Here is a 26,924-nt window from a genome sequence, read left to right as displayed (position 1 = left end):
ACTATGAGACACCTTAAAACCCATCCGGTGCCTTTCACTCTGTTGTTTCTATGGCCAAGAATCTTGCACTTGTAAACAAGGCTCCAAATGAGACAGAGAAAGGAGTATGTTTCAAAATTTTTTTTCTTACTTACAGGGATCTGAATGGGATAACCTGTTTCTGCCATGCTGAACTGTATAAACCTATTAAATGAGACATACTGTTGCATATGAATTAAAGATGAACCTATTTTACTGATAAGTGTAATGGTTTATAAACTTTATATCAAAGAACTCCTTGCTCTGTCGGATATGTCAAGTGATTGCATATGAATTAAAAATACAGATCAACTGTAATAAGTAGAAGTCGATGTATTAAGGGGGAGACTTTCGAAGTCATCTGAAGATTGAGGAGCACAAGTCCCAATGAAAGTCATAACCCCTGAATACTTAGAGATATGTCTTATTACAAGTGGGTTTAGCTGCACTTTTTGAAGCCTGCGTATTCTGTAGGTAGCTAATTGCAGAGTATTGTAGATTCAAATGCTAGTTCATGTGATATACTAAACCATTAAATTAGTCAGCATGAAGGTTATAGATTGTCCAGTATTCTGATGATGTATTTCTCTGTTATAAGAAAATGATTCTGGATGAGGTTGTCTTATTGTGACCTGGACTGGATTGCTGTTAGTCCAATTGCTTTGCAATGCAATTGCCTAATTTGCTTCTCTCACACATTATGCATGAGGAAGTGTCTGGAGAAATAATCCATAAAACTGATGATTTATTTCTACAAAATTGCTTTCACCATTGTAAAACTCTGACCGCCATTGACCTTAAATCATATTAAAACTTGAACTGTTTTGAAAGCACACCTCTGTATTATAGTTAACTGCCAGCATTTTTATGTCCTGTTGTAGAATTGGCTTCTCAAATAATTACTTAATCATGTTTATGTAAACATCTGCTGGAATATAAATTCCAAACAAATACATGTGTTGACATTACTAAATATTTGATGCAGCGGTAAAGAACCCATAGCCTAAGGTTGTATCAGAGAATTGGGTTTAACAGGAGAAAAGAATGGAAATATGTTAACACCAGGAAAAAACAAAACTTACAAAACAGCATAGTTAAAAATTGTGCGAGGAACACACTCAGATGTTTTGGAAATAGAGATGGCTTTTGAAATTGGACCCTACTGAATGGCTTATTTCAGAACCCTTTGTAAAGAACATACATGGAAACTCTATACTGCACTTCAGGTATAAATTACAGTATATTTGTAGTTACAGAGCTTTGTATAACTTCCTGTTTTGGAATTTGAGTAAAGATTTTATTTCACAACTGACTTGTACTGTGCCAATCTGAGAGCATCTCATTAACCATATCATAGCTTTTGATATCCAACAACTTGTGGCAGCAGGTTTGTCAAATTCCAACAGCCCTATTTACATACATATCAGCATTGGGTTTCTGACCTGGAGCCATGAAATTATAGCAGGCTGGAAGGGACCTCGAGAGGTCATCTAGTCCAGTCCCCTGTGCAGAACCAAGAATACCGAGACCATCTGACATGTGTTTTCAGGAGAGGTGTTAAAAGTTTTCTTTTTAAGAAAAGAAAACCATACCCAAAAAAAGTTAAAAATAGAATTCACTCATTTCCCTGTGTGTATGTCTTTAAGGCTGCATGGTAGCCTATGAAGGCTTGGGTGTTTGTGGAAGGAGAATAGTAAGTGGTAGGAGTTGCTAAGTTTTTTACTGGGATAGGCAGAGAAACAGAAGTGTTGCTGTTGACTTGACTTGTTTGTTTCCTAGTGCATGAGGAAAATATTGAAGGAGAGCTGAGCAACCCTAACTGTGCAAATTGATTTATTAAGTGCCCATCTGTTCTGGATTTTTGAAACGATTGATCTCCCTCTAACCCCAGTTGTCAGATCTAATAGATAACCACCCACTCCCCATCAGCAATCAACAAAGGGCTGTTTGTGTACGGATCTCCCAGCCATGTCTCCCTAAACTCCAGAGGAAAAAGAGGCTTTGCAGCATACCCAGTTTGTTATGAGTAGACCCAACTGCTGGATCCCACATGCTTCCAAGCCCCCTGGGTCTGGGTAGTGTCATCTGGTCACTGTTCTGAGCTCTGGGTCTCTTGGGCGCACTCCCATGAGCAAATCATGCACCTACACCCCTTTCCTGGGTTGTGGGGATCCTGACAAAGCAAGATGTTCTCAGTTTGGAACAGACATTCTCCCAGCCTTTCAGAGGCCTTCAGAGAGTGCCTCAGTTGCAACCAGCGCCTTTTTAAACTGAGTGCTCTGACTAGACTGATCACAGCTATGGGATAGAAGAGAGGTCTCTCCAGTGGCCAGGTCCCAAACCTGCTTCATAGATTAAAGCCAATCCCTTTATGTACCACTTGGAAATAATAGCTCACGGAGCCCTGGGCGTGTACGCTGTTGGCATGAAGTATAGCTTCAATGGACAAATGCATTCTGCACCATCTTCAGTTTCTGCGTGCTCTCAACTTCCATGCAGAGTGAAGTTAGCTAGCCTCAAAGAATAAAGGAAGGGATAAATGTGTCACTATGTCTTTCCCGTTGGAGGGAAGGTGCTAATGCAGAACAGTTACTTTCAGTAGCAGCCTTGAATCTATGGCAACCCCTAAATGATCAGCCAGTATCACATATGGTCAGGGGCAGTCTTTCCGGCCTGCGGGCTAATATCATTACCAGGTCCTCTGACTGCTTTCTCACCCCACCAATGCTTCCTCAGGTCTATTTGGGGCTTGGGTGAGGTGCTTTCCAATCTCCTTTTCACTTTGTCTTCTCCTTTTTAATCCTAACTATTTTACTACATCAACTGTAGTCAAAATCAGAGAGCTAAATAGACAGGGCTTGCCCTTGTGTCTATGCAGACAATCATTTGATTTTTGGGAAAGAATGTAAATGGGCATTTGAGATTTGTATTTAACTGTGTCAAATGTTTGATGTGGATACAAAAAATATTTTGAAACCTAACCATGGAGCAACATAAACCATTTTTAATTAAAATCTGGCATCTTTCTTACAGGACAGTGTGAAAGTGCTACGGCTGACGTTGCAGAATGACCTTCCAGGCAAGCAACGTGATCAGGTGAAACAAAAGGTGTGTGTTCCAGGCATGAACATACTGCTGTATGTAGGAATCACTGCTACTTTCGTGTGCCATGTTTTGAATTTTACCAGCGAACTCCACGCTAAGGGCTGCTAAAACCCAGTGATTTTAAAATAAGTAGAAACTTCTTCTGTTCTGGCTTGTATGTAAAAGCTGTTGTTCACAATAACTTTTTGGAGGGGAAAGAACTTTGTAAGGGATCATAGTCAAACTATGCTATGCTTGATATGCTAGAGAGAACTCCATTTCCTGATCTGCATAAGCATTTGCTCATTGCAAATCACTTAAAGGAGCATCCTTTAATTACTGTAGCTCCTAAGGGCTCCTGTCATGTAGAAGGGCCCCATTGTGCAGGGGATGTATAAACCCAGGACTAAAAAACTGCCTGTCCCACAGGGTCCAGACTGCATTTTACACAGCATTTCTCTAATAAAGTGCTTGATGCTGATCTGACTAGAAAGCTGGTTGTGCTAGGTCCAGCCAAGCTATGCAAACAAATTATCTAAATGTCTTACTACATTGTCTCTTGCAGCCTGTTGGAAGGGCCTTTGCTATGGTGGCCAACAGATCAAGTAATGGCCATTCACTGGCTTCAGAATGCATCAAATCAAGTGACGGTCACGAGGAGATCATCAAGGTTCGTGTTAACCATGGTTCCCAGCTGATCTGAATAATTAATTTGCCCAGTTAATTTAGAGGTACCCAATATGCATTGAGACTAAATTAATCTTGTTTAATTTTAGACGTAAACTAAAAATTTAGATTTTGGCTGTGCAAACAAATTTCGGCAAGCATGGTTCGTGGTATCCTGACTTGGGTAGGAGAGCCTGTAGCAATGCTTGCAGAGTGGGTTTTCTTTCAGGAGAAACCATTTTGAAATGTGGAAACCTTGCATTGTTTCAGTAAATTAACTTCAGCAGAGTTGCTGAGTAACTTTCCCAGGCTTAATGGAATGAACTTGATTAAACTGGAACTCTTAAAACTCAAAACAAAAATGGCATCTGAGGAATGTTTAGTCTCCACACCCTGGGAATCGTAAGGGAGAGCTTAGAGAAATAAACAAATGCCTTAAAATCATCCAAATGTAAAAACTGGGAAGTGAATAAAAGTTAGAGAGAGGACGAAAAACTGATGACCATAACCATCCTTAACAACTTCTACTGAAAAGGTCATGCCAGAGGCTGAAGTTTTCAAAGCCAATTAAATGTAATGAGAATTGGGTGTCCAAATCCCAGCTACAATGTCCCAATGAAGGAAGGAATAGAGGTAGAAAAAGAGCCTGGAAGATCTTAAAGGGCTTTGAGAGCTCATTGTACCTAACTGTGTGACTGTAACTATTCTGGTTTGTATCTTCTGTAATTGAACAGCTATTTCATTGGGGTGTTTCTTTCTGACTCAGGTTTACTTAAAAGCACGGGCTGAGGACAAGGTGAAGCATGAACAGAATGTCTGTCAGCTGAAAAGCGAAGTTCGTTACATTCAAGAGGTAGCTTTTGGTTTCAGAATTAACGTACAATATGTTGCTGACTTTAACCCAACCAAAGTCTGAATTCTCTCAGCTGCCTGTTTGAGGCTTATCTCAAAGCTTTGGTGCCCTCAACTTCCAGTGGCAATGTTTGAAGAATCTGTGTCATGGCAGAGGTGTTCTCTTCCCATACAGGAATCTGCCCATCTCTCTCTCCCCTCCCCCCCATGCCTGAGTAGAAACCCATGTAGCTGTTTTTCCGAAGACTAAGGCCATGTCTACACTAGCACTTACATCAGCAAAACTTTTGTCACCCAGGGGTGTGGGAAAAAAAACACTCCTGAGCGACATAAGTTTTGCCAGCATAAGAGCTCGTGTGCACAGGGCTCTGTTGGTGGGAGACGCTCTCCTGCCAACATAGCTACCACGGCTCGTTGAGTTGGTTTTATTATGTTGACAGAGCTCTCTCCTGTCGGCATAACGTGCCTACACAGGCACTCTTACAGTGGCACAGCTGTATCCATACAGCTGCGCACTGTAAGTTTGTAAGTGTAGACGTGGCCTGACACTGCCACAGTGCAGAGGCATTTTGCAGTGCTGCATTGGGTAAAGTGCAAGTCAGCTGTGTGAGAACTGCATGACTTTTGGCTAGGCTCTCCCCAGCCACACCCGGGCATGGCACCAGAGCTGCCTCTTAGGCCTTGTCTTCACTTACCGGAGGGTCCGGCGGCACGCAATCGATTTTCTGGGATCGATTTTATCGCGTCTGGTTAAGACGCGATAAATCGATCCCGGATCGATCCCGGAAGTGCTCGCAGTCGGCTCCGGTACTCCAGCTCGCCGAGAGGAGTACGCGGCATCGACGGGGGAGCCTTCCTGCCGCGTCTGGACCGCAGTAAGTTCGGACTAAGGTACTTTGAATTCAGCTACGTTATTAACGTAGCTGAATTTGCGTACCTTAGTCTGAAGTGGGGACTTAGTGGGGACCAGGCCTTAGAAGGCAGTTTTGTAGGCAAGGCTCCACCTGCCTAAGGAAATCTGATGTCTGACACTACAAGGGTTAACGTTTCCCTGTCCAGTTGGCAGCAGTGATGGGACTGGACCTTTGTGGGGTTGGGATTGGGAGATAGCTGGTTGCGATTTCAACCATTTCCATATTTTGCAATAGTAGGGTCTAGGCTGGTCTGTCTCAAGCTTGGCTTTTAAATAAACTTAAATGTCTCCATAATTTTCTGGGATACTGGGTTAGATAGCCCAACATCTGAGTGAATAGGACAGTTCCTATGCCTCCATTCTATATTAGCCTTCTGAATCTTGGCCTCCAGCTTCCGAGACAAAATGCGTTTCCCCTAAAGAAAATAAAAATAGTTCATTCTGTCTCTTCACTGCAGTAATTGCACCACAGACTTGGTCGGACTACTTGAAAACGAATTGAAAAGCACAAAGGCTTTAGCAGTCTCTTCTGTTAGAGCAGTGGGCCCAAATTGTGGGGTGCGGCACGCTAGGAGGGAATGGAGGGATGTCCATGAGGCATGGCAGAGCCAAGGCCAGCCCCTATGGAGGTGCAGGGAGGAAGGGCCATCCCTAGCCCCGCTCCACCCTGGCCGCAGCTCCGGCTCCATCCACGGCCATGCCCCTGCTCTCAGCTATGGCTCCCCTCTTGGCTCGTGTGTGGACATATTCCATTACTAGTAAGGTAATTTACTGTTAGAGCCATTGAAATTTATCTCTAAGCCACCAAGATGCTTCAATCTTTGTATGCATGTGCTAAGTCTCTGGGATTTCAATTTTATTAACCACTCATCACTTATTACAATGAGTTCTTATTGGGTGTGTATTGGTCAGGGTGTCCCTCACTTCCAGTTGGATGTATACTTGGTATAAGTGACAGATTTCAAGTAACAGTCATGTTAATGGTGTGACTTCGGCCTTATTCAACACGCATGTTGTAGTGCTTTAACTCTTATCTGCATGGGAAGGGGAATCAGCTATACCAATAGAATGAGGAAGGATGTCAGGGTACTTGCCTAAGACGTGGGAGCACCTGCATTTAATTCCCTGCTCTTTCATAGACTTCTTGTGTGACCTTAAAGTCATTTTGCCAATCTGTGCCTCAGTTCCCCCATCTGTTAAATGGGGCTGATAGGGGAGTTGAAGAGAAATACATTAAAAGACTGAAGCGCTTTGAGATCTGCTGAAGAAAACTGCTATAGGAGAAATAAGCATAGAACTGCGCTGCCCAAGGGGTGGTACTGGTATAACTATATCAATAAATGCACCTTAACAGACCTCATTATTATACCCATACAAAAACTCTGTAGAAGAGGCCTTACACCAAATTACCTCAAAACAGTTGAAGCAGCGTTTGTGCTTTATAAGCACCTTGGATCAGTGACTGGTCTAATTGAGATAGAACATGCCATGTAGCATAGTCATACCTGCTGTATGATCTTGGCTTTTCTGTGTCTCCGATTTCTCCTCTAAAGTGAGTCAATACATACCTCACAGGGGGGGTTGAGAGCTTTAAAGCTAGAAAAGTGCTTGATGATTCTTGTATGAAAGATGCTTATAGATGCAGAAAGCACATGCTGAAATATCAGCATTTCAGCCTTGGGGTCACTATTGCTGGAGGAGTGACCCTGTAAAAATTACCGGATTCATTTTCTCTAGTGACTAATTCTGTATCACAGGTGCAAGTCAAGACTGTACTTGTCAGTAAATTCCCATTTGGCTGAAGCCACATGGAATCAGATGCATGGAATAACAAGGATCTTAGTCACTTCTATTTGTTGTAGTTTTCAATGTGCTCTTGCAGAGAAAATTAAACAATAATGAAAAATCAGCATACATATTGGGACATAGTCTGTCCTTTATGCTTTAGCAAGGATAGTAAGACACTTGTAGTCAGTGCTGCTTGCTGGTGAATATCTAGTAAAACCAGGGACTTTTGTGGCACTTTGGTACAAGACAAAGACCTCTGCTTACTTGTCTGGCCTCAAACGCTGGCATGTAATGTCTTTACACCCTATTTTTGGGACCTACTACATGTGCATTTGATGTATATTGAAAAGAATAATTGACACTGTTGTTCATACAGACGAAGCTAAATTGACTTGCGTTTACCAGGCTAGAAGTTCTTTGAAGAAGCTGCGAGAAGATATAAGTAGTAAACTTGAGAGCAGACAAGGAGCTAAGACTAATCTGCAATGTGCAAAGGTAACAGGAACATTTCTTCAGTCAACTTGCAGTGGCACTTCCTTTCCTGAGGAAAGAGATGCCATGTTTGGATAAAAATAACAGCAAAATGTGGCCTAGAAATAAAATCCCCTTGGGTGATTAAAAGCCTGTTCGGAGACCTTCTTTGGAGGAAGAACTGAGAAATATGCAGAAGCAAACGAGAAAGATTCAGCAAGCTTAATGCATTGGCTGTTCTAGTGTACGTTCTTTGTAAACCTATTAAAAAATATATATTGCTCTTTTTTTTAAAGCTGTTACAGCAATACAAAGATATAAAGCTGATGGAAGTGTTCTGTCTGTAACATCGAAGCCTAGTTTTATGAGGGAGGATCACAGTTCTTGATGTTTATTTTTTTAAATAGGTAATGTTCGAAAAACAGAATGGAATCTGCAAGCCATCAGGATATTGCCATAGGAACTCCTTGGAGGATCAGGTATGGAACCAAAAGGGGGAACTATATTTTGAGCAGTTAGATTTGGTTTATTTTAAAATCTTCAACTTCAAACCTATAACTGCTCTAAGATCTACCTTGCATTCCAAAGCTCACAGGTACTGTTTTGCCTGTATCTGGGTTTGGTTAGAGGTCAGGTCTGATTTTTCACATGCATTTAAACCAGCTGGTCTAGTAATGAGCTCATCTTCTTTTTAAATCTCTGCAAGCACAAGGCTCCTTTTCACAGGAACCTTTTGGATGCGGGGATAATTAAGGAGTCCATCTTATCTGCAGTTAGTGCAGTTTGCAGAAAATTGAGCAATATACAGCTATCTCATCCTGTCTCTACAGTAATGGCATTCCATACTGAAGAGTGGCACCATACAATGCTGCAGCCCTTTTGCCAATAATTTAAAAGCCATAACTGAGGGGGGCAGGATTCAGTAATCAGTCCGCGTTTAAGCTGTCATGACTTGGTTCACTTGATGGTTTTGGGGTACCTAAGGGTGACTCATGACAGATCCTAGAGACACCATGGGAGGGGCTGAAAGGAGACCTAAGAAAGTCACATGATTTTTTTTTTTAATGTTATGGGCCCCAAGACCCCCGACTCAGTGTGGAATTTGAGAACTTGTTCTCTTACTTACCTAAATCAAACTTTATTACAACTTCTGCAGCCCTTTTTTGTAGTGAATATTGTAACCTATTGGTCAAAAGTATTGGCTCTCCTACATGCAGAAAAAAAGTGTCCTGATAGTGTTCAACTTGAGACAAATAAAGCTTTCATGCTGTGTTTGCAGGAGGATGATTATTCAGGAGAAGACATAGAAAAAATTCGTGAGACCGCAAAGAGATTTTTCACGAAACTGCAGGAGGCTGAGAAACGGCATCAGTCAGACAAGACCGCTTTTGAGGTGAATACGCAGCAATGTTTAACTGCTGAAAGAGCTTGATCTTTGCCTGAATGAGGGGCTAGCTTCAAGTGCATGCTACTAAGTAGCTTTCAAAGCTCTCTGAAACTGACCAGCCCCCTCCTTCTGGAGCTGATACAAGCTGTGTTGGAAAGCAGGATGTGAGGGTGTGATATGTATTAAAGGTTATCAATCATGAATCCTTCAACCAGCCATCAATTCCCATTTTTTTCCCCAGACAATCCGAGCTACACTGCCCTTTTCCTGTTAGCAACACCCAAACTTGTTTTGGGTTTGTACAGCACCTAGCACAATGAGGCCATGATCCATGATTGGGGCTCCTGGCTGAAAGCACAATACAAAGAATACATAATAGTTGAAACCAGTTTGGGGTTGTGCTGGCCTGCGTGGTTGGGACACACTTCTGAAGACCTGCTGTTCAGGCAGTTTTGAAACCCAGAGAGTGTGACGGGTTGGATCACAGAAACCCCCTTGGGAGCTGTCACCTGATGTGCAAAGACTACCCCTGCTTCTGTTTTCCCTGCCAGCTCAGGACTCCAGCACCCTGTCTTGCTGAGCCAGACACTCCTGTCTGGCTCCAACACATACCCAGGGTCTGAATCACTTGCCCCAAAGCTGCAAGTCTACCTGAAAACAGCTCACAGAAGTGTGCTTGTCTTTAGCACTCAGATGCCCAACTCCCAATGGGGTCTAAACCCAGATAAATCCGTTTTACCCTGCATAAAGCTTATGCAGAGCAAACTCCTACATTGTTCGCCCTCTATAACACTGATAGAGAGAGAGATGCACAGTTGTTTGCTCCCCCAGGTATTAATACATACTCTGAGTAAGTTACTAAATAAGTGATTTTATTAAATACAGACAGTAGGATTTAATGACAGTAGGATTTAAGTAGTCCCAAGTAGTAACAAACAGAACAAAGTAAGTCACCAAGCAAAATAAAATAAAATGCGCAAATCTATGCCTAATCAAACTGAATACAGATAATCTCACCCTCAGAGATGCTTTAGGAAGTTTTTTCTCAGACTGGACACCTTCCAGGCCTGGGCACAATTCTTTCCCCTGGTACAGCTCTTGTTGCAGCTCAGGTGATAGCTAGGGGATTCTTCATGATGGCTCCTCCCTCCCCTTGTTCTCTTCCACCCCTTTATATATCTTTTGCATAAGGCGGGAACCCTTTGTCCCTCTGGGTTTCCACCCCCCCTCACTGGAAAAGCACCACGTTAAAGATGGATTCCAGTTCAGGTGACATGATCACATGTCACTGCAAGACTTCATTACTCACTTGCCAGCACACACATATACAGGAAGACTCACAGGTAAATACAGCCATCTGCAGACAATGGGAGTCATCAAGATTCCAAACCATCCTTAATGGCCCACACTTTACATAATTACAATAGGCCCTCGGAGTTATATTTCATATTTCTAGTTTTAGATACAAGAGTGGTACATTTATACAAATAACATGATTACACTCAGTAGATTATAAACTTTGTAATGATACCTAACAAGAGACCTTTTGCATGAAGCATATCCCAGTTACATTATATTCACTTATCCTATTTTTATAAAACCATATAGGCTGCACAACATCACAGAGAGTAAATAGACTTGACTGGCTTTTAATGACTGAGTAAAACACATTTCTGGCTAGTTCACATCAGTCAGCACAGCCAGCCTCTTCCCCATGCGAGGTCGAAAACTCAAGTTGAGCACAGGGTTACTATTAAAGTCTTAACTAAATATGCACAATCTGTAAACTGCAAATGAACACATTGCATTGAAATTTTCACAAACTGGTCTTGAGTTATACAATGACTGTTTCCAGGTAATGTTAATTAAACCTAAGGTAAAATCATAATGACTTTAGTGGGTGATGGCAAAGTGCTTGCTAAGACAAGTGGCATTTTGGCCATTTTCCTTAGTCGTCTCCAATTTCTATTTATCCTGTTAATTATATATAGGACATCCTAGTGCTCATGACCAGCATATGAGCGCCTTGCATACAGCAGTGAGTTACCTGGATAGCTCAGGTGGTGAAGCATCAGCTTCTTAATGTGAGGGGCCAGGTTTCAAGTCCTCGTTCAGGTGGTAGGATGCTTGTGTTATGCAAGAGGTCAGACTAGATGATCACACTAACCCCTTCTGGCCTTGAATGAGGGAAGTATCATCTCCATCTCTGTACTTCACTTCACTTCCCCCCCCCCCCCCCCATCTATAAAATGAAGTGCCTTGAACAGACTCACATAGGGAGTCTGAAGCAGAGCCAAGCATTGAACCCTTCCAGATCTGCTGAATTGTCCAGTGCCTTCTCCACAACACAATCCTTCCCCTTACTGAGAGATTTTTAGCTTGTTGCATCAAGATCACAAGATGTCTTGGTGGTGAAGGGATGTGGCACAAACTGGGCAGCTGGGACCCAGCCATGTTTTCACATCAGGTAACTTATTAAATGGAAACATGTGGGTGGGTTTCTGCGGTGGCAGCTGAATTCATTCTCACTCAGCTGTGACTGTATTTACACGCTGCTTTAGGGATATAAGCAGGTTTTGCAGTGAAAGTAACTTAAAATGACAGCTCCTGTGTGCTAGGGGGTGCGGACGCAGTAGGATCTCTTGGTTTGCTCCTTTACCCAGCACTGGGGATTAATGGTCCCCTTTTGTTTAGGGGAAAAACTGTGGCTTTGCCATGTTGGCATATGCGTATATGGAGACTTCATTAAATGTAATGAGCTCTTGGGGCTGAGGGAAGTCCCTGTTTGGGGATGCTTCAGGTTTTAGTTTCATTGTGCCAGTGGTTCCAGGCTCCATTTTCTTTTCATGGAGCTTGAGTGAATTGTTGTCTAAGAGAAATCCCTTTAGCCCTAAAATGGCTGGGAAAGGAAATCCTATTACCCTGCATTTGTGCTCCTAGAGGGAGGCCTGGCAGAGGTCTGCTTGTTCCCTTCCTCTCCAAACCAGGGATGTGTGTTTGGGTGATAATGAGCTAAAGGAACTAACTGGCGGGGAAGCACAGGTAGAGTACTGAGGTGGATCTAAATTTTAAGTGCAGACTAGGGCTCTGCTGCTGTCTGGAGAGAGTTTGGGGTAGTGGGAGCTGCAGAAATGTATTGAGTTTGTGGCACTCCTGACACCTACCCCAGGGATTGGAAATCTGTGCATGATTCCTGAGATCCGCTATACTAGTTATGACAAATAACTTTCCTGTTTACATACGTAATGTCCATTTAGATGCTAATCAGTTGGTTTGGCAGCTGAGTCCACTTCAGCTATACCTTCTGGACAAGCCTGGGAGGTTGGTGGGTGTGGAGAAGGGAGAGTCCTTCTCTACAGAACAACAGAAGCATCTGATGATCCGCCCACAAGTCTGGGAGCCAGGAGCTCCTGACTTCTAGTGCCAGTTCTGTGGCTAACTCCTGGACTAGGGGATGTCATTCAAGCTGAGGTCTGGTCTACACTGGGATCTTACATTGGCATAACTACGTCTTTGAGGGTGTGAAAAATTGACACCCCTGAGTGATATAGTTAAGCCAACCAATGTAGACAGCGCTAGGGTTGACAGAAGAACTCTACTGTTGCCCTAGCTGCCACCTCTCTGGGAGGTGGATTGTCTGTGCTGACCGAAGAACCACTTTGGTTGGTGTAGATGGTGTCTACGCAGAAGCCCTACTGCAGCGCAGCTGTGATGTTGTAGTCATACCCTGAGTGTTCATCTGCAACGAGATGGAAAACTTCCATCACTCGCATGCCTGAATGATGAGTTTTCTGGCATTTGTGATGCACTTTTATCTCCATTGCCATAGGATTTATGCATCAGTTAGTCTGAAGTGCTTTGAAGACAAAGCTTTGTAGAGGTTCCTTCTTTCCAGCACTTTGGGCCGTTTGGCTTCCTTCAGCAAAATACACCTGTCAAGACTAAAAATGCCATCCCGTCTTTAAAATGCAGTCACTGAGAGGGGCCTTCTCATTGTCTTTATTGACTGTGTGAGGATCAGAAACATCTTTCTTGTGTGTCCTGTGTTGCAGATGACAACCTCTCAATACCAGAAAGAAATAGAGCAAACCAGTGCAGCTCTGAAGAAGGCTGAGGAGGGCATGGCCGAGAAGGAAGTGAAGCTGGAGGAAGTGCAGAGGCTCATGTCAGGGATGGAGAAGGTACTGCTTAGAGATCAACATGGGGCCTGCTTGATGGTCTAGTGGCTGGGCCGCTCTGTCAGGTGCTCGCTGCGAAGGGTGATGGGTTTAGTGCTTGCAACATGTAAGGTGCTGGATGCTGATGAGCTCCAGATCAACGCTGCTGTGGCACAAGTGCCGCCTCCTACAGCAGGAAGCGAGCCCGCAGTCTGCCAGGGAGCCATTTGTTGATGGCTTCTGGGTAACAAGTTCCAGGGGATGGGTGTCCATGTAGTAATAACCACCTGCACAGCTGGCACCTGTATTGGCATCCTCAGCAGAGGGGCTAAGGTGTAAACAAGCCATGGAGACTGAGCTCCCCTGTTGGGGCTCTGTCTAGGGCAGGGGTGAAGCACAGTGGTAGAGCGCAGCGTGGGGGAGATTTTGCGCTGCTGCTTCCCCGTCCTATAGGGAAATGGAGAATTTTCTTCTCCTTTCTGCTTTCACAAGCTTTAAATTTCCATGAGATACCGGCTGCAGGATCAGCATCTCTGCTGACAACCAAGGCTAACTCCTAGGACCGCCCAGTGCTACAGATACACATAGCCCGATGCTTTGCCTCTGCCCTGAAATAGAGGCCAGAGCAGCTGTTGTAACTTGTTCTCTGATCTGTTGCAGGAACATCAGAGTTTGCTGCTGAAGATGAAAGAAGGTGAAGCAGAGCTGGAGAAACTGAGAAGCCTGCAAAATGACAAGCTCGCCGAACAGGATAGGTGAGGCTCAGCCTTGGGCAGGATGCCGAGACTCCTTCTAGGCAGTCGCCAATTCGGGAGCGAGCCTAGGAGGCTGTCAGCTCGCTGGGGCATGACTTCGCATTCTTGTGAAGGGCGGGTGTAGCTGTTTGCCGAATATCAGGGTTTTCTCAAGATGACTAATCCACCTGTTCCTACTGCAGCCTGCAGTGCCCCAAAAACCTTCCCTAGTATTTGAGTGCAGTCCTCATGTGGCCTTGTTAGAAAAAGCAAATTTCCCACATCCAAAACCTGACCACGTCACTCCATTCTCACATATCTCCACTAGCTTCCTGTTTGCTCCAGGATCCAAGTGGAAATGGCCTCTGTTTATTAGAACACCTTGTTCTCAGGTAAACTGAGACCTTGTCTTTCTCTGCTCAGTTAGTGTTGCTGGCCTCTGTCTCTCCACTCAGTCTTTGCTACCGTTGGCGCATCTGCAGCAGTTGTCTAGATCCATGAGTTGTCATCTGAGAAAACCCCATCTCCCTTACTGTCACTGCCTATTACTGCTCTTTTTCTGCCCTGTGGCTGGGGCGCATGCATGCGTACAGAAAACGCTACCCGCAACTGACCGTCCGTGGCAGAATAAATACAGCTCTGGGGAGGTGGCGAGATGTCTATGGTGAAACGCTCAGTCTCGTATTCCTCTGCTAATCGGGGGAGGCTAAATGGCTCTTTCTGACTCACTCGTGTCTCTCCTTCCTAGGTCGGCCAAGCTGGAGAAGGAAGTGGCCACCTTGCGGGAGAAGATACACCATCTCGATGACATGCTGAAGAGTCAGCAGCGCAAAGTCCGGCAGATGATTGAGCAGGTGGGGGTGCCTTGCTGGGGCTAGGAAACCTATTGGTGCTGGCAGGCAGTGTCTCTTTTTTCCTCCCCTGTGTTTGTACAGTGCTGAGCACAGGGGGGGTCTGGTCCATGATTAGGGGTCCTGGAGCTATAGGAATGCAAATAATACAAAAGATGCTCAGTTTGCAGAATCTGAGCTGAGCGGCATAAATCTATTTTTAGACCCTCTTTAAGGGAAGGCCATGCTTGCTTTTGGTGTGAGGAGGAAACGGGACCAAGGCAGCACCAGGTTTGCTCAGTCTCTCCTGGCTGAGTTAGCATGAGCTGAACGCCACACGGCGCCTGATAGCTTGGCTCTGAACGTCTGCTGGAGGGAGTTGTTTGAAACTGTCACAATGCACTTTCCACCCTGCTGCCCTCCAAAGTGATGACGGTCCCCGAGGGACCCAGGTGTGAAAGGTCTGATCTTCTGAAGGAATGGTCGCAGTGATGGCAATCGGACCATAGTGCCCAGCAAGACTAGTTACTTGGAAATAAAAATGAGTTGCTGTCATTTATACCAGCAGGGAATCTGGCCCATTGTCTGCAGTGGGGCCCATCAATGAATCTCTGGCAGTGAAATAGTTAATTCTAGACTATCCACAAGTTCGGAGACTCTTGCCCAGAACTTTGAGTTCCTTTTCCCGGATCCAAAGTTACAGAAAACCTGTAGTGAATGTTTTTTTTTGGTGTTAACCTCAAAAGGCTCCTCGTTTATTATGCTCTCCGGATACCTTGTCTAGTGTAGGCAGGTCTGAGATTTCTTTAGTCATCTTGATTTAACTTTTTCCTTTACAGCTTCAGAATTCCAAAACCGTGATTCATGCGAAGGATGTGATTATTCAGGAGCTCAAAGAGAGAGTTGCCTACTTGGAAGCTGAGGTATGTTTGTTCATTTCCTTAGATTGGCTGAGCTGCCCTTCTAGGAGTTGTTTTCTCCAAGTGCATGTTGGTGGGGGTGATAAAGCCTGCTTTAACCGATCAGAGCTTTCCTGTTTAACTGATAGGAGCTACCCCCTCAAACTTTAAATGCCAGCGAAATGTCACGTGTGATTATTTTGCAAGTCACTTTAAAGTTTGGAACAACGAACTGGAATGTATGGAATGAACTTTGCTTTTTCTTGAAAGCACTGAAGGCCACCCAGTCGGGGTGATAGAGACGCTAGCAAAGCCCTAGCGTGCAGTGCGCCCACCGCACAAGCAAGGACAGGTCATGCTTGCGTTGAAGTCTGTAGGTTTGGATGGTTTCCGCTGAGCCACTTTCTGACGCTCTATTGTCTCTCTTTTAGTGAAGCTGGGGTACTGCAGCAGACAACTCCAATCTAGTCCACGGTCTCCCAAATGGAGCTTTGCTTTCGGTGGCACGTATGTGCCAGATAGTAACGTCACAAAATGCAAAGCTGCGCTTCCCTGATAGTGGAATGCAAATGCATCTCCTCTTTGGGCTAAAATTGAGCATGTGCTGGCAGCTTTTAACCGGTCTCTTCCCTTCATGGTGCCTTGGCATGTTGCTAATCAGCAGAGGGGGATGGGGCAGTGAGTGCATGTCTCCCTTTTCCTGAACCCGAAGGCAGAAAACCAAAATGGTGCAACTGCAGCCAGCGGAGTCTTTCATCTAAAATCCAAGTTAAATTCCGATTTAATTCCATATGTTCTTGTAGAACTGCCAAGCTAATGAAACCGTGATTGGGGGGGAGGGGCACAGGGGCATGAGCTCCATTTTGATCATAAAAATATCAAAGCGCACTCTAGGCTGCAGTTGGCATGTAGGAGGGTGAATTAGATGAAAGCCCCAAGAAATTCATCTGCCACCGACGCCTCCTTCAGCCCCTAAATAACATGCAGTTTGTTCAAAGATGGCTTGACTCAGGTCCTTAGTGCAGGGAGTAAAACTTGTCTATTGTTTATCTAGCATTGTGCAACGTAGCACAGGGGTTCCCAAACTGTGGTGCACAAAGCTCCAGTGGTACGTGAATTTGATGTTCCACCAGCGCTATTCCCAACTATTTTTTAGGAAGGTGGTAAACCGATACCACATGGGAATTGCTGACCTAGCACTCTGTTCGCTGGGTGGTGGCGTAATCGACTCCGTGCCACCGCTTTGGCCTTTCTCTCCAGACTGAACTGAAACTCTTGGTCTGGTCTGTGTTTCAGAATCTGGAGATGCACGATCGTATTGAGCACCTGATCGAGAAGCAAACCAACCCTGGCAGCTATAGCACCAGAGCTCGCTCAAAATCGGAGTCCGCAAGCAGGTAAGGAGGGAGCTGCAGTGACCTGTGGAGGAAGACCGAGGCCAGGTTTTACGGTGTCCAACTTCAAGCTGCTTCTTCTGTGTTCGCTAAGCACTGGCCTGGGAGGCAGGAGGTTTGGGTTCAAGACAAACACTGAGGCAGTGACAGGATTAGAACCAAGTCATTTTTTTCACTCTGTGCCTCAATGTTCCCGTTTGTAAAATGGGGAGAACTTTTTGTGGGCGTGCTTGTGAAGCTTGATTCACTGTTAAGCACCAAGACCACTGATGGAAGGCATTGGCAAGGGGCAAAGCAATTGTATCCCTCTGCCTTGGTTTCCCAGTCTGTAAAGGGGGTACAAGACTTGTCAACTTCAATGCATGGATATTTGGGAGATGCTCAGAGATTGATGTGGGAGGGGGGCGGCATGTAATAACCCAGATAGATCCAGTGGAGGGTGGGTTAAAGAACCCAGATTGATAGACATGCATCATAATTTGAGTCATAGCTCCAATGCATCCGGTTGATCCGTGCTTCAGGGTTTTCCTTTCTTTGCTTTGTAGTAAAAGGTTGGCGAAGCCCCTTGGACCCAAGCCCCTCCCTCTCATCAGAGTGCTGGAAACATGAGCTCTCCTGGGCACGGCTTCTGAACTGAAGAAACTCACCATTTGCTACTGTCGACTGAACTTTACTGCCACCCCCTGTGCTTGCTGGACAAATGGTGGGCAATGCCTCCAGAGAACTGTATGCTTTAAGGGCCAAGCTGTCCCCTGGGGTGACTGGCAGAGCAGCAAGGCCTACTGAACGGACATTTCCACACTGCTGTCCCCAGGGGCTTCCACAGTCCAGCAGAAGCAAATTTGTTGAGCATGGTATCTGATGTGTCTGGGGAACATCCAACCCGGGTGTGTGTATATAACAGACAAACCCCCTTGCACTCAGCCCCAGAGTTAGGCTGACTTTCCCTGGTACAGTTTGTTACTATTTCTTCCTTTGCTTAAGCCTGAAATTGCTCTATGAGCAACTTACGATACTATACGCCTTCTTTATTCCTCGGTGGAATCCTGCTTTTTTTAATTGCAACTAACCAAGGTGGACTTAAATTTTTAATCTTTTAAAAAAAAAAAAAAAAAATCAGCACCCAAAATCATCTTCTTGAAATCGGATTCCCATGTTTCTCCCCCAATCCGCACCAAACCAGCAGACTCCAACTGATGTCCTCTTAAGGTCTGGCTCCTCCCTCCTGTGGTCACTGCGAGTGGCTGTTCTTTGGGATGCATCCAACACAAGACTTTTCAATAGTCTGTTGCTCAGTAGCAGAGAGACGAATCTTAAGCAGATCTGTGTAGGTATAAAAGAGGTTGTCCAGTTCCTACTTGTATTTATTTCACTAAATTATTAGTGTCTTCAGATTAGCTTGGAGACGAGCACAAGTGCTCATGCCATAGTTTTTATGTAGCATATTTAGTGCGTGCGTGTTTTGTCTGATTTCAGTGGAAGATACCAACCGGTTTTTCTTCTGGGCTTGAAAGTTATTATATAACTTGTATGTGATTTGAAAAGAAGCAGCCTTCTCTTTTTTTTCTACATCTCTGGCAGAGGAAAGATGTCACATGTATCTCTATATACTAGCAAAGAGAGGCAGAACCAGTTCTGTGAAAGGTACCTATTGAATAACCTCTTTAGTGCAGAAAACCATATGCCTTACATAGCCGTCCAAATAATCTGTAGTGGATTGAATAAATTATGTAAATAGTGCATACGTGCTGGAATGTATGTGGAATTTGTTGTGTTTTATACATTAATTATGGGAATTTGGAGTTAGGGTGGATGTAAACATTTGATGTGGGTCACTGATCAGCATCCAGTGGGAACAGTTTTTTCAGACGCTACTAATACCAGCATCCTGGAAGTGAACGGCTCCATGCCCCTGAGCTATTCCGTCCTGTGCGGCAGCCTGCGCTGCGGCATGTTTAAAGGTTTTAGACCAATAGCCATGGACTGCATGGTTAGCCTACACCCAATTCTTCCCCCTAACCAACTCTTCAGATTTCCAAGGGTTCTCATCCCTGGGAGCACCGATACAGTGCAATGAAGGAAAGTACGTATAGGTATCGAAGGGCCCAGCACAGTATGGCACATTCCAGGCAGATACAGTGCTCAGCTGTAAAGGAAGAAGGGAAGCCTGTCAGGTTCTTACATCCTTATTGGCTTGAATGTTGACAGTTGATGGGGATGGAGGCAGACAGGCTTGCTGTATTGGCCTAGAACAGCGAGTAGGAAAATGGAATCTCGGTCTTGCACAATTAGTACAAGTCACAGGCTGAAGCAGGTGTTGACTCCAAATAATCCTGCTGTAGTAGGAAGAGAGCCTGAGATATAAGCCCTTGTATTAGAGGCCTGGTATGAGGCAGGACCTGCTCACATAACTTGGCAAGAACAGGGCTAATATTGCAGAAATACACATTCCTAAGGAGTGCTTGTCACAGCACTCATGCAAACCCATCCCAATATCAAGTAGCATCAGAACATCCCGCTATTAAGGATGGTACAAAAACATTTCTCAAGGATAACAGGAACACACTGACCCCCCTAAAAGATAAGGTCAGGATGACAGTATGTGATAGAGATGTTTTAATTGAACCAATATGTACAAGGATGAGTTACTGCCCCCTAATGGGGCTAGTTATCAATGTCCGAGGGGCAGTACTAACTTGTTTGTATTAGGGTATAAAGATGTATCTCAGAGGGAGTATCTTTGTCTGGCTTAGGGAGGAACAAAGTCCCACTGTTTGCTGAGCTGGTCCGTTGTTACGGGCATAACGTATTAGTGGTCCGATAGAGTCTGCGGGATACTAGTACTGTGCTTCGTTGACAATAAACCTGGCTGGGTGCCTTCATCCTTAACAGATCTTGTGGTCATTCCGCGGTTCGCTCGAGGTCTGCCGTGCCAGCTGTCTGCGCAGGGCTGGGGCAGCGCACAGAGGGAACACACACACGCAGCCAAACATCTATCAACATCTAACCACACCTGTATCTGGATGGGGTGATGCTGGCTTTCTGCACAGATTCTGATGATCAGATTTCCTGATCAAATCTTCTGAAATAAAAGTGAGTTTTCTTCTTCAAAAGACAGATAACGAATACTGAATATCAGGAATGTCACTGAATATCAGGCTTGTTTTAGGGAGAGCCTTTATGAGCCAACCTATACTGGTCTCTAACGATACAATTCTTTGCTTTCTAGATATTGGCTTTAAAATCCTCTAGAAAGGATCTGATTCTCTAGGGTAACTTTTAGAGCATCCTGTTGATTTCATCCCTGTTAGTCTGTATGGTTTCTATGTAAGGGTTTGCTCCATTGTAATAGTCCAAGTTCTTACTCATTTCAGCAGATCAGGGACACCTGCACCTTTCATTTTATTTTTGCTTGGGCAGTATGTCCTGTTAACTGAAACTACCTTAAAAAGAACAGGAGGACTTGGGGCACCTTAGAGACTAACACATTTATTAGAGCGTAAGTTTTCGTGGGCTACAGCCATATATGCATCCGAAGAAGTGGGCTGTAGTCCACGAAAGCTTATGCTCTAATAAATGTGTTAGTCTCTAAGGTGCCACAAGTACTCCTGTTCTTCTTTTTGCGGATACAGACTAACACGGCTGCTACTCTGAAACTACCTTGAAGATGCACTCACCGGTGCAGCTATTGATGCCCTTCTGCTGTTGCTTGTGGAATAAAACTGCTGCAGTGAGCCTAAGTACAAAACCACGGAAAGTTTGATACACCACCTACAGTACCTAGAATGTCTCTAATCTTCTAGCTGCTGAGGGCAGTGGAGCATTTCATTTTGAGGGGTTGGGGAAACAACTTCATGGACTCTTATTGTGATAAACTCCTGCCTGGTTTATCAGGATGATGGTGTTTGAATTCTTAATCTCTGTATTAAGTGAGATCATGATGTCTGACAGGGGATCCAGTAGCCTGTCACTTTCCTTGGAACTACTGTGATTTCTAGAGCTGTCTGGACTTGCTTCAGGCTAGGGAGACTAAATGCCGTAGGGGAGGGTTGTTCGTTGAGGCTCAGCAGACCTATGGATTTAACTTGCAGCTCTTGACAGCTTCCCCATGGGAGCTTGGGCCGAGTCACGGGGCCTCTTGACACCTCTGTTTCCCAGCTGTAAAATTATGATACTTCCTACCCCACGGGTGTGGTGAGGAGAGAGGCATCCCTGTTTGTGAGGTGCTCAGAGGCAATGGCAGTGGGGTGCTACATATACTGTGCTTTGCCAAACTCAGGGGTTCTCAACCTTGTAACCCCCTGCTGTGTTTAGCACGCCAGCTTGCGCAGAGCTAACGCCTGTCTGTCTAACTATGCTGGGAGTCACGCACCCAACAGCTGTGTTAGATGTAGTCTCTAGGAGGTGCTAACCCTACTGCTGTGCTTCTGAAGTGTTTTCCAGGGCTACTGTTCCCACCTCCCCACTCCCTGAGAGGCCAGGTGGCTCAGCAGATTCTCCTAAAGGGAGCTGTGGTCACCAAGGGATCTAATTATCTGTGGTTCTTTCTCTGATTATTTAACCTGAGGCAGCAGGAGTCACTAACATGCAACTGGCGTTAGTGGCGGGGGGGTGATTCACACTGATGTGGCTCTCTAGAACGCTGACATCTTCCTGGTGAAGGAGATTTTGTTGGCCATCTTCTAAGCCTTCTCTCTGTATCTCACCTGCCTGCTTGAAGGCTACCAGACCACACTAAAGCTGCTGCATAAACTACATTTAGGGATCTGTTCATCCCACCACACACATGCTGCTAGTCCTGGGGTGGAGTGTGGCACCTTGACTTAGGGAAGGAGGTGAGGGGTGATACCATCTGCATCAGAAGGTGTTTGGAGAATTAAACCACAAAGACCGGGATGTGGTTGAGATTTTGGGCCTAATTCCCCAGTTTCTTTGCACTGGCCAGAGCGCTCTAAGAACCCTCAGTTTTAGGTCTTTAAAGCAAAAAAAAATCCCCTGACCTTAACCCCTCATTCACCTCCCTTTTGGTAGCTCTGAGAAGCTGTTACTATGGAGTAACTAACCTTAAACCATAGAGGGGTGAAGACTGCGCACACCTGCCTGAGCCTGCTATGGTGTCCTTGAGCAGCTAGGAGGGATGCTACTTGCTTTAGGTGTGCCCAGAGCTGGTATCTGGGGAGGCTGAGAGGCTGTGCTCTTGGAGTATGTTGCTACTAGAGCTGGGCCTTGCGATGTGGGGGGGTCTATCACACAGCCTCCTTCTCCCTCCTGATAAATCTAATGTCCCACCTAAACGTCACCATTTCCAGCTTTATCCAAGTGTCTCCATGCTGCTCCACTCAGACCACCTTCCTTTACCTTCTGCTGGGGTTTGCCATGTGCCTAAGGCCCTGGGCAGGACTCCTGGGTTTCAACCCCTGGTGCTGCCACAGCTTCAGGTTGTGATCTTGGTGCAAAATTGCATTTCTCGGCCCAGCTTTCCTCCTCTACAAGAGGAAGGAAGTGGACTTGCGATGGGGCCTTTTTGCTGCCAGGCTCAATTCACCTGGGCCCCAGGTGCAAAGGCCCAGGGCTGAGGAGCGAGATGGCGCTTGTGGGAATTAGGGGCCTCCTTTCCTCTCCCTTTCGAAGAGTTTTGCTCTCAGCGAGGCTGATAGACTGTGCTGCGCTGCCCACTCTGGCTCACCATCCTGTTGGCCCTGGTTTCGCAGATGGCCGGAGGCTGATCCCTGTCAGCCCACTGGGGCCACATGGAGTTATGGGGAGATAATTCCCAGGGACGTTAGCTCCATAGCGGCTGTTGTGACACAACGAGGCAGCTGGAGTGAGTTCGAGGCCAGAGGGTAAGTGAAGGATCTGCAGGCTGTTTCCCCACCATCTCTCACCCCTGGAGCTCTCCATTCCCTTTCCATTGCCGTGCTTGCCTCCTGTTGCCACGCTTTCCTTCCAGGAGCCTGTCTACACTAGGGTGAAAATACAGGCTGGCTCCTGGCAGTGCGCTGTGTGTGTGTGTGGGGGGGGGGGGGATGGGCAGGGTTTGCAGATGGTTTTTGAGGGGTAGGGAGGGGAAAGGGTTAAATTATGTCTCAGGACGGGATTGTAAATTGTGTTGTCTGCCTTTCCAAGTTTCCCTCTTGCTTCCTACTCCTGGCTCCCCAGACTTATGGGACCTAGCCACCCTCATCTCTGGCAACCTCCCCTTTGAGTCCAGACTGTTCCTTGTCCTCCCCTACATTTACTTCCACCTCCTCCTCACCCTGCCGCTGGCTGCCTTGTTGTCCCTTGACATATCCATGCTGTCGGTGCAAGAGCCTTCTCCTAGGAGTTTGCAGCTAATGAGCAGACAGCTCCCTGTAGGATTACAGAGCCCTGAGCAAGCTGGAGCTGGGCTCTAGCCTGCTGCCATCTCACTGTGAATAACAACCCTCTGCATCTGCCATGTTGCACTTACCCAAAAGCCTTGTGGCTACTGTATTGACTGCAGCGCTACCTCCTACTCAAGCAAATTGCCCTGGGGAGCTCTGAGTAGACCTAGGCTCCCAGGCTTGTAGAGTAAGGGGATGTCTACAGCTGGAACATGATTCCCGGATGGAGGAGACATATTGGTGTTACCTCACTACCCTGCCTATGTGCCCCCGATAATGAGGCAAGCCTGGGGTGGCTAGTGTATCCTGGCCACTATGGCTACGTTGTATTTTTAAGTGTAGAATAGATGTAGCCTAAATCACTGGATTCTGTCATCACAGCCAGCATGACAGGAGTAGTCGAAGGACCAACCAGCAATCAAATAAAGCTGGCGGTTCTTGGTTTGTTCCAGCGTGGAGGGAGGGACCAACCTGAAGAGTTCAGAAGTCGAGCCCGGCCCCCAACTAATGAGCTCTCAAACGAACACCATGAAAGGTGGAGCTCTTTAGTCACCTTCTGGTTACGGCACCTCGAGGGGCCACATCTAGTTTTTCTCCACAATCACCTGAGCTAGAAAATATATTTTTAAGAATCCTGAGAGACTCGTGTAGTCACCTGGCTGCGGGAGCTGAGACTTTTTAAAAAAAAGCCACCAAATATCGCAGGTCTTGCAATCAAACTGCAGTGCTGATGCTGTCGCTTCGATGATTGATCAGGCATGACAGCTGGTGGTGTTCTCCCAGCTGCATCGGAGACCAGAGATTGACTGGAGCCCAGCTTCTCTCTGAAATGGATGGACATAAGAAGACTGGGGAGGGGAGGGGGCATGCAACCTGGAGGTGGTGACAGAGGGATTCTCGGTCTTAGCTCTGTGCGGATGCCTAGGCCAAATCCGGACTCAACTGGGGACAGGACAGGGAGGAATTCTGCTGACAGCCAAATGAGGGAAACTGAGGCAAGCAGTTTCAGACTCTTTAGAGCATTTGGCAAGTCCTATTCCACAGACAGATGCTGAGGTCAGCTGGCAATTCCGTGGGATCTCTTCTTTCCCTTCCCCCCCCAGCTCATTCTCTGCAAGTACCCTGAAATCGGGGGGTAGATCGACTGGACTACTCCACAGGTCAGGGAGAGCAGGGAAAAAAGGGGACCAAGTCACCTGGGTCTGGGAGTAGGTAATGTAATGAAATGACTCGGTGGGAGGAAGGCATTTGTAGCAGGGATTCTCCAGCAACAGCCCCTGCATCGTCCCAGATGGAGAATAGGAAAAATGTGATGGGTCGGGCTGGAGATTGGCAAGGGAAACAGATACTGTGGAAGGGGTCACTTTCTGTGCTCCTTTCCCTGCCCTGTTCCCCTGCTTCTCCCCACTGTTACAAAAGGGTTCATAGAATGACCCAGAATTAAGAATAAATTGTCTGAATTTCTAGCCCTAATGCCATGGAGCCAGAGATTTGATTCCTGGTTCAGGCCTGATTCGGCTCTTTATTCTCATGAGGCAGATGCATCGAGTTCTACGCTGCTTGCTCTTTCAGCATGATACAGATACGACCTTGGAGACCCAAGGCCTTGTCTGCTCTGCAGGATGTGGGGGTGTGACAGGTTGGATCACAGACCCCCCCTTGGGAGCTGCCACCCAATGTGCCAAGACTACCTCTGCCCCTGCTTTCCCTGCCAGCTCAGGACTTGAGCACCCTGTCTTGCTGAGCCAGACATTCCCGTCTGTTCCAACAGAAGTATTGGGAGCATAAGCCTTCGTGGGTAAGAACCTCACTTCTTTGCTTGCATCTGAAGAAGTGAGGTTCTTATCCACGAAAGCTTATGCTCCCAATACTTCTGTTAGTCTTAAAGGTGCCACAGGACCTTCTGTTACTTTTTACAGATTCAGACTAACACGGCTACCCCTCTGATACTAGACAGAACAAAGGAAGTCACCAACCAAAATAAAATAAAATGTGCAAATCTATGTCTGATCAAACTGAATACAGATAATCTCACCCTCAGAGATGCTTCAGTAAGTTTTTCCCAGACTGGACACCTTCCAGGCCTGGGCATAATTCTTTCCCCTGGTACAGCTCTTGTTGCAGCTCAGGTGGTAGCTAGGGGATTCTTCATGATGGCTCCTCTCCCCCTTTTGTTCTGTTCTGCCCCTTTATATATCTTTTGCATAAGATGGGAATCCTTTGTCCCTCTCTGGGTTCCTACCCCCTCCTTCTCAATGGAAAGACACCAGGTTAAAGATGGATTCCAGTTCAGGTGACATGATCACATGTCACTGCAAGACTACATTGCCCACTTGCCAGCACACACATACACAGGAAGACTTACAGGTAAAAACACCCATCTGCAGACAATTGTCCTGGTTAATGGGAATCATCAAGATTCCAACCCACCATTAATGGCCCACACTTTGCATAATTACAATAGGCCCTCAGAGTTATATTTCATATTTCTAGTTTCAGATACAAGTGGTACATTTATACATATAGGATGATCACACTCAGTAGATTATAAGCTTTGTAAGGTTTCAGGGTAGCAGCCGTGTTAGTCTGTATCCTCAAAAAGAACAGGAGGACTTGTGGCACCTTAGAGACTAACAAATTTATTAGAGCATAAGCTTATGCCACAAGCACTCCTGTTCTTTTTGAAGCTTTGTAATGATACCTTACAAGAGACCTTTTGCAAGAAGCATATCCTAGTTACATTATATTCACTCCTTAGCATATTTTTATAAACCCCTATAGACTGCAACATCCCAGGGGGCTTTTTGTAAAAATGGGGGCTTGCTTTAGTATCTTGGCCAAAATGGTTAGCCCTGCTGGGGGGTGTTAGAGACAGAAAGAATGAGCAGGAGCGCCCAGAGGTGGATTGAGTAAACGGGCTTCTTTATGGCAGTACTTGTTCCCCTCGACCCAATTGTCGAGTAAGCCCCAAATGAGTCACATCACACTGTTTTTATCTAAGTTAATACGTAAATTTACTATAATACCTCCCAAAACCCTTATCTGATAATGAGTGCCCATATAATGAATATTAAGAGCTATATACTGAAATATAATTATGCTTAATGCTGTGAACGGGGCGGGTATATTATACAGACATTTTTACCTTGAAGATACATTTCTTTGCAGTAACTGTAGCCACAAGTTCCCCTAATCAGCAGTTCACAGGGGAGGGAGGAAGGGGCCATGACCTCGGGTTTATTTGTGTAGCTGGGAAAGGAAAGGAGGCGGGAGATAGCACTTCTTCACACAAGGGTATCCTTCAGACAACCATATTTCTCATGCAACTGCAACGCTTATCTATCCTTAACAAGCAGAAGGGAAGGG

The 26,924-nt window shown here is 45.6% G+C and overlaps 1 protein-coding gene across 4 annotated transcripts in view; it reads left to right on the top strand.

Moving 5' to 3' along the window:
* Positions 1 to 20,082, top strand: part of TUFT1 (tuftelin 1) — a 30,327-nt gene extending 10,245 nt beyond the window's left edge. For 3 of the 4 annotated variants that reach the window (XM_054010613.1, XM_054010615.1, XM_054010616.1), the window contains exons 2-13: positions 3,052 to 3,126; positions 3,668 to 3,772; positions 4,535 to 4,621; positions 7,727 to 7,816; positions 8,200 to 8,271; positions 9,072 to 9,185; positions 13,232 to 13,360; positions 13,997 to 14,091; positions 14,819 to 14,924; positions 15,740 to 15,823; positions 17,096 to 17,196; positions 17,739 to 20,082. In XM_054010613.1, the coding sequence (XP_053866588.1) occupies positions 3,052 to 3,126; positions 3,668 to 3,772; positions 4,535 to 4,621; positions 7,727 to 7,816; positions 8,200 to 8,271; positions 9,072 to 9,185; positions 13,232 to 13,360; positions 13,997 to 14,091; positions 14,819 to 14,924; positions 15,740 to 15,823; positions 17,096 to 17,196; positions 17,739 to 17,802 (1,122 nt within the window). In that variant the 3' untranslated portion in view covers positions 17,803 to 20,082. The remainder of the gene's footprint in view (positions 1 to 3,051; positions 3,127 to 3,667; positions 3,773 to 4,534; positions 4,622 to 7,726; positions 7,817 to 8,199; positions 8,272 to 9,071; positions 9,186 to 13,231; positions 13,361 to 13,996; positions 14,092 to 14,818; positions 14,925 to 15,739; positions 15,824 to 17,095; positions 17,197 to 17,738) is intronic. The other variant, XM_054010614.1, reaches the window with a different exon arrangement.
* Positions 20,083 to 26,924: the final 6,842 nt, after the last annotated feature.

Source organism: Malaclemys terrapin, chromosome 21 (genome assembly GCF_027887155.1).
Source record: "Malaclemys terrapin pileata isolate rMalTer1 chromosome 21, rMalTer1.hap1, whole genome shotgun sequence".
In the NCBI taxonomy this organism is placed as follows: Eukaryota; Metazoa; Chordata; order Testudines; family Emydidae; genus Malaclemys; species Malaclemys terrapin.
This window is presented reverse-complemented; position numbering and strand designations above follow the sequence as displayed.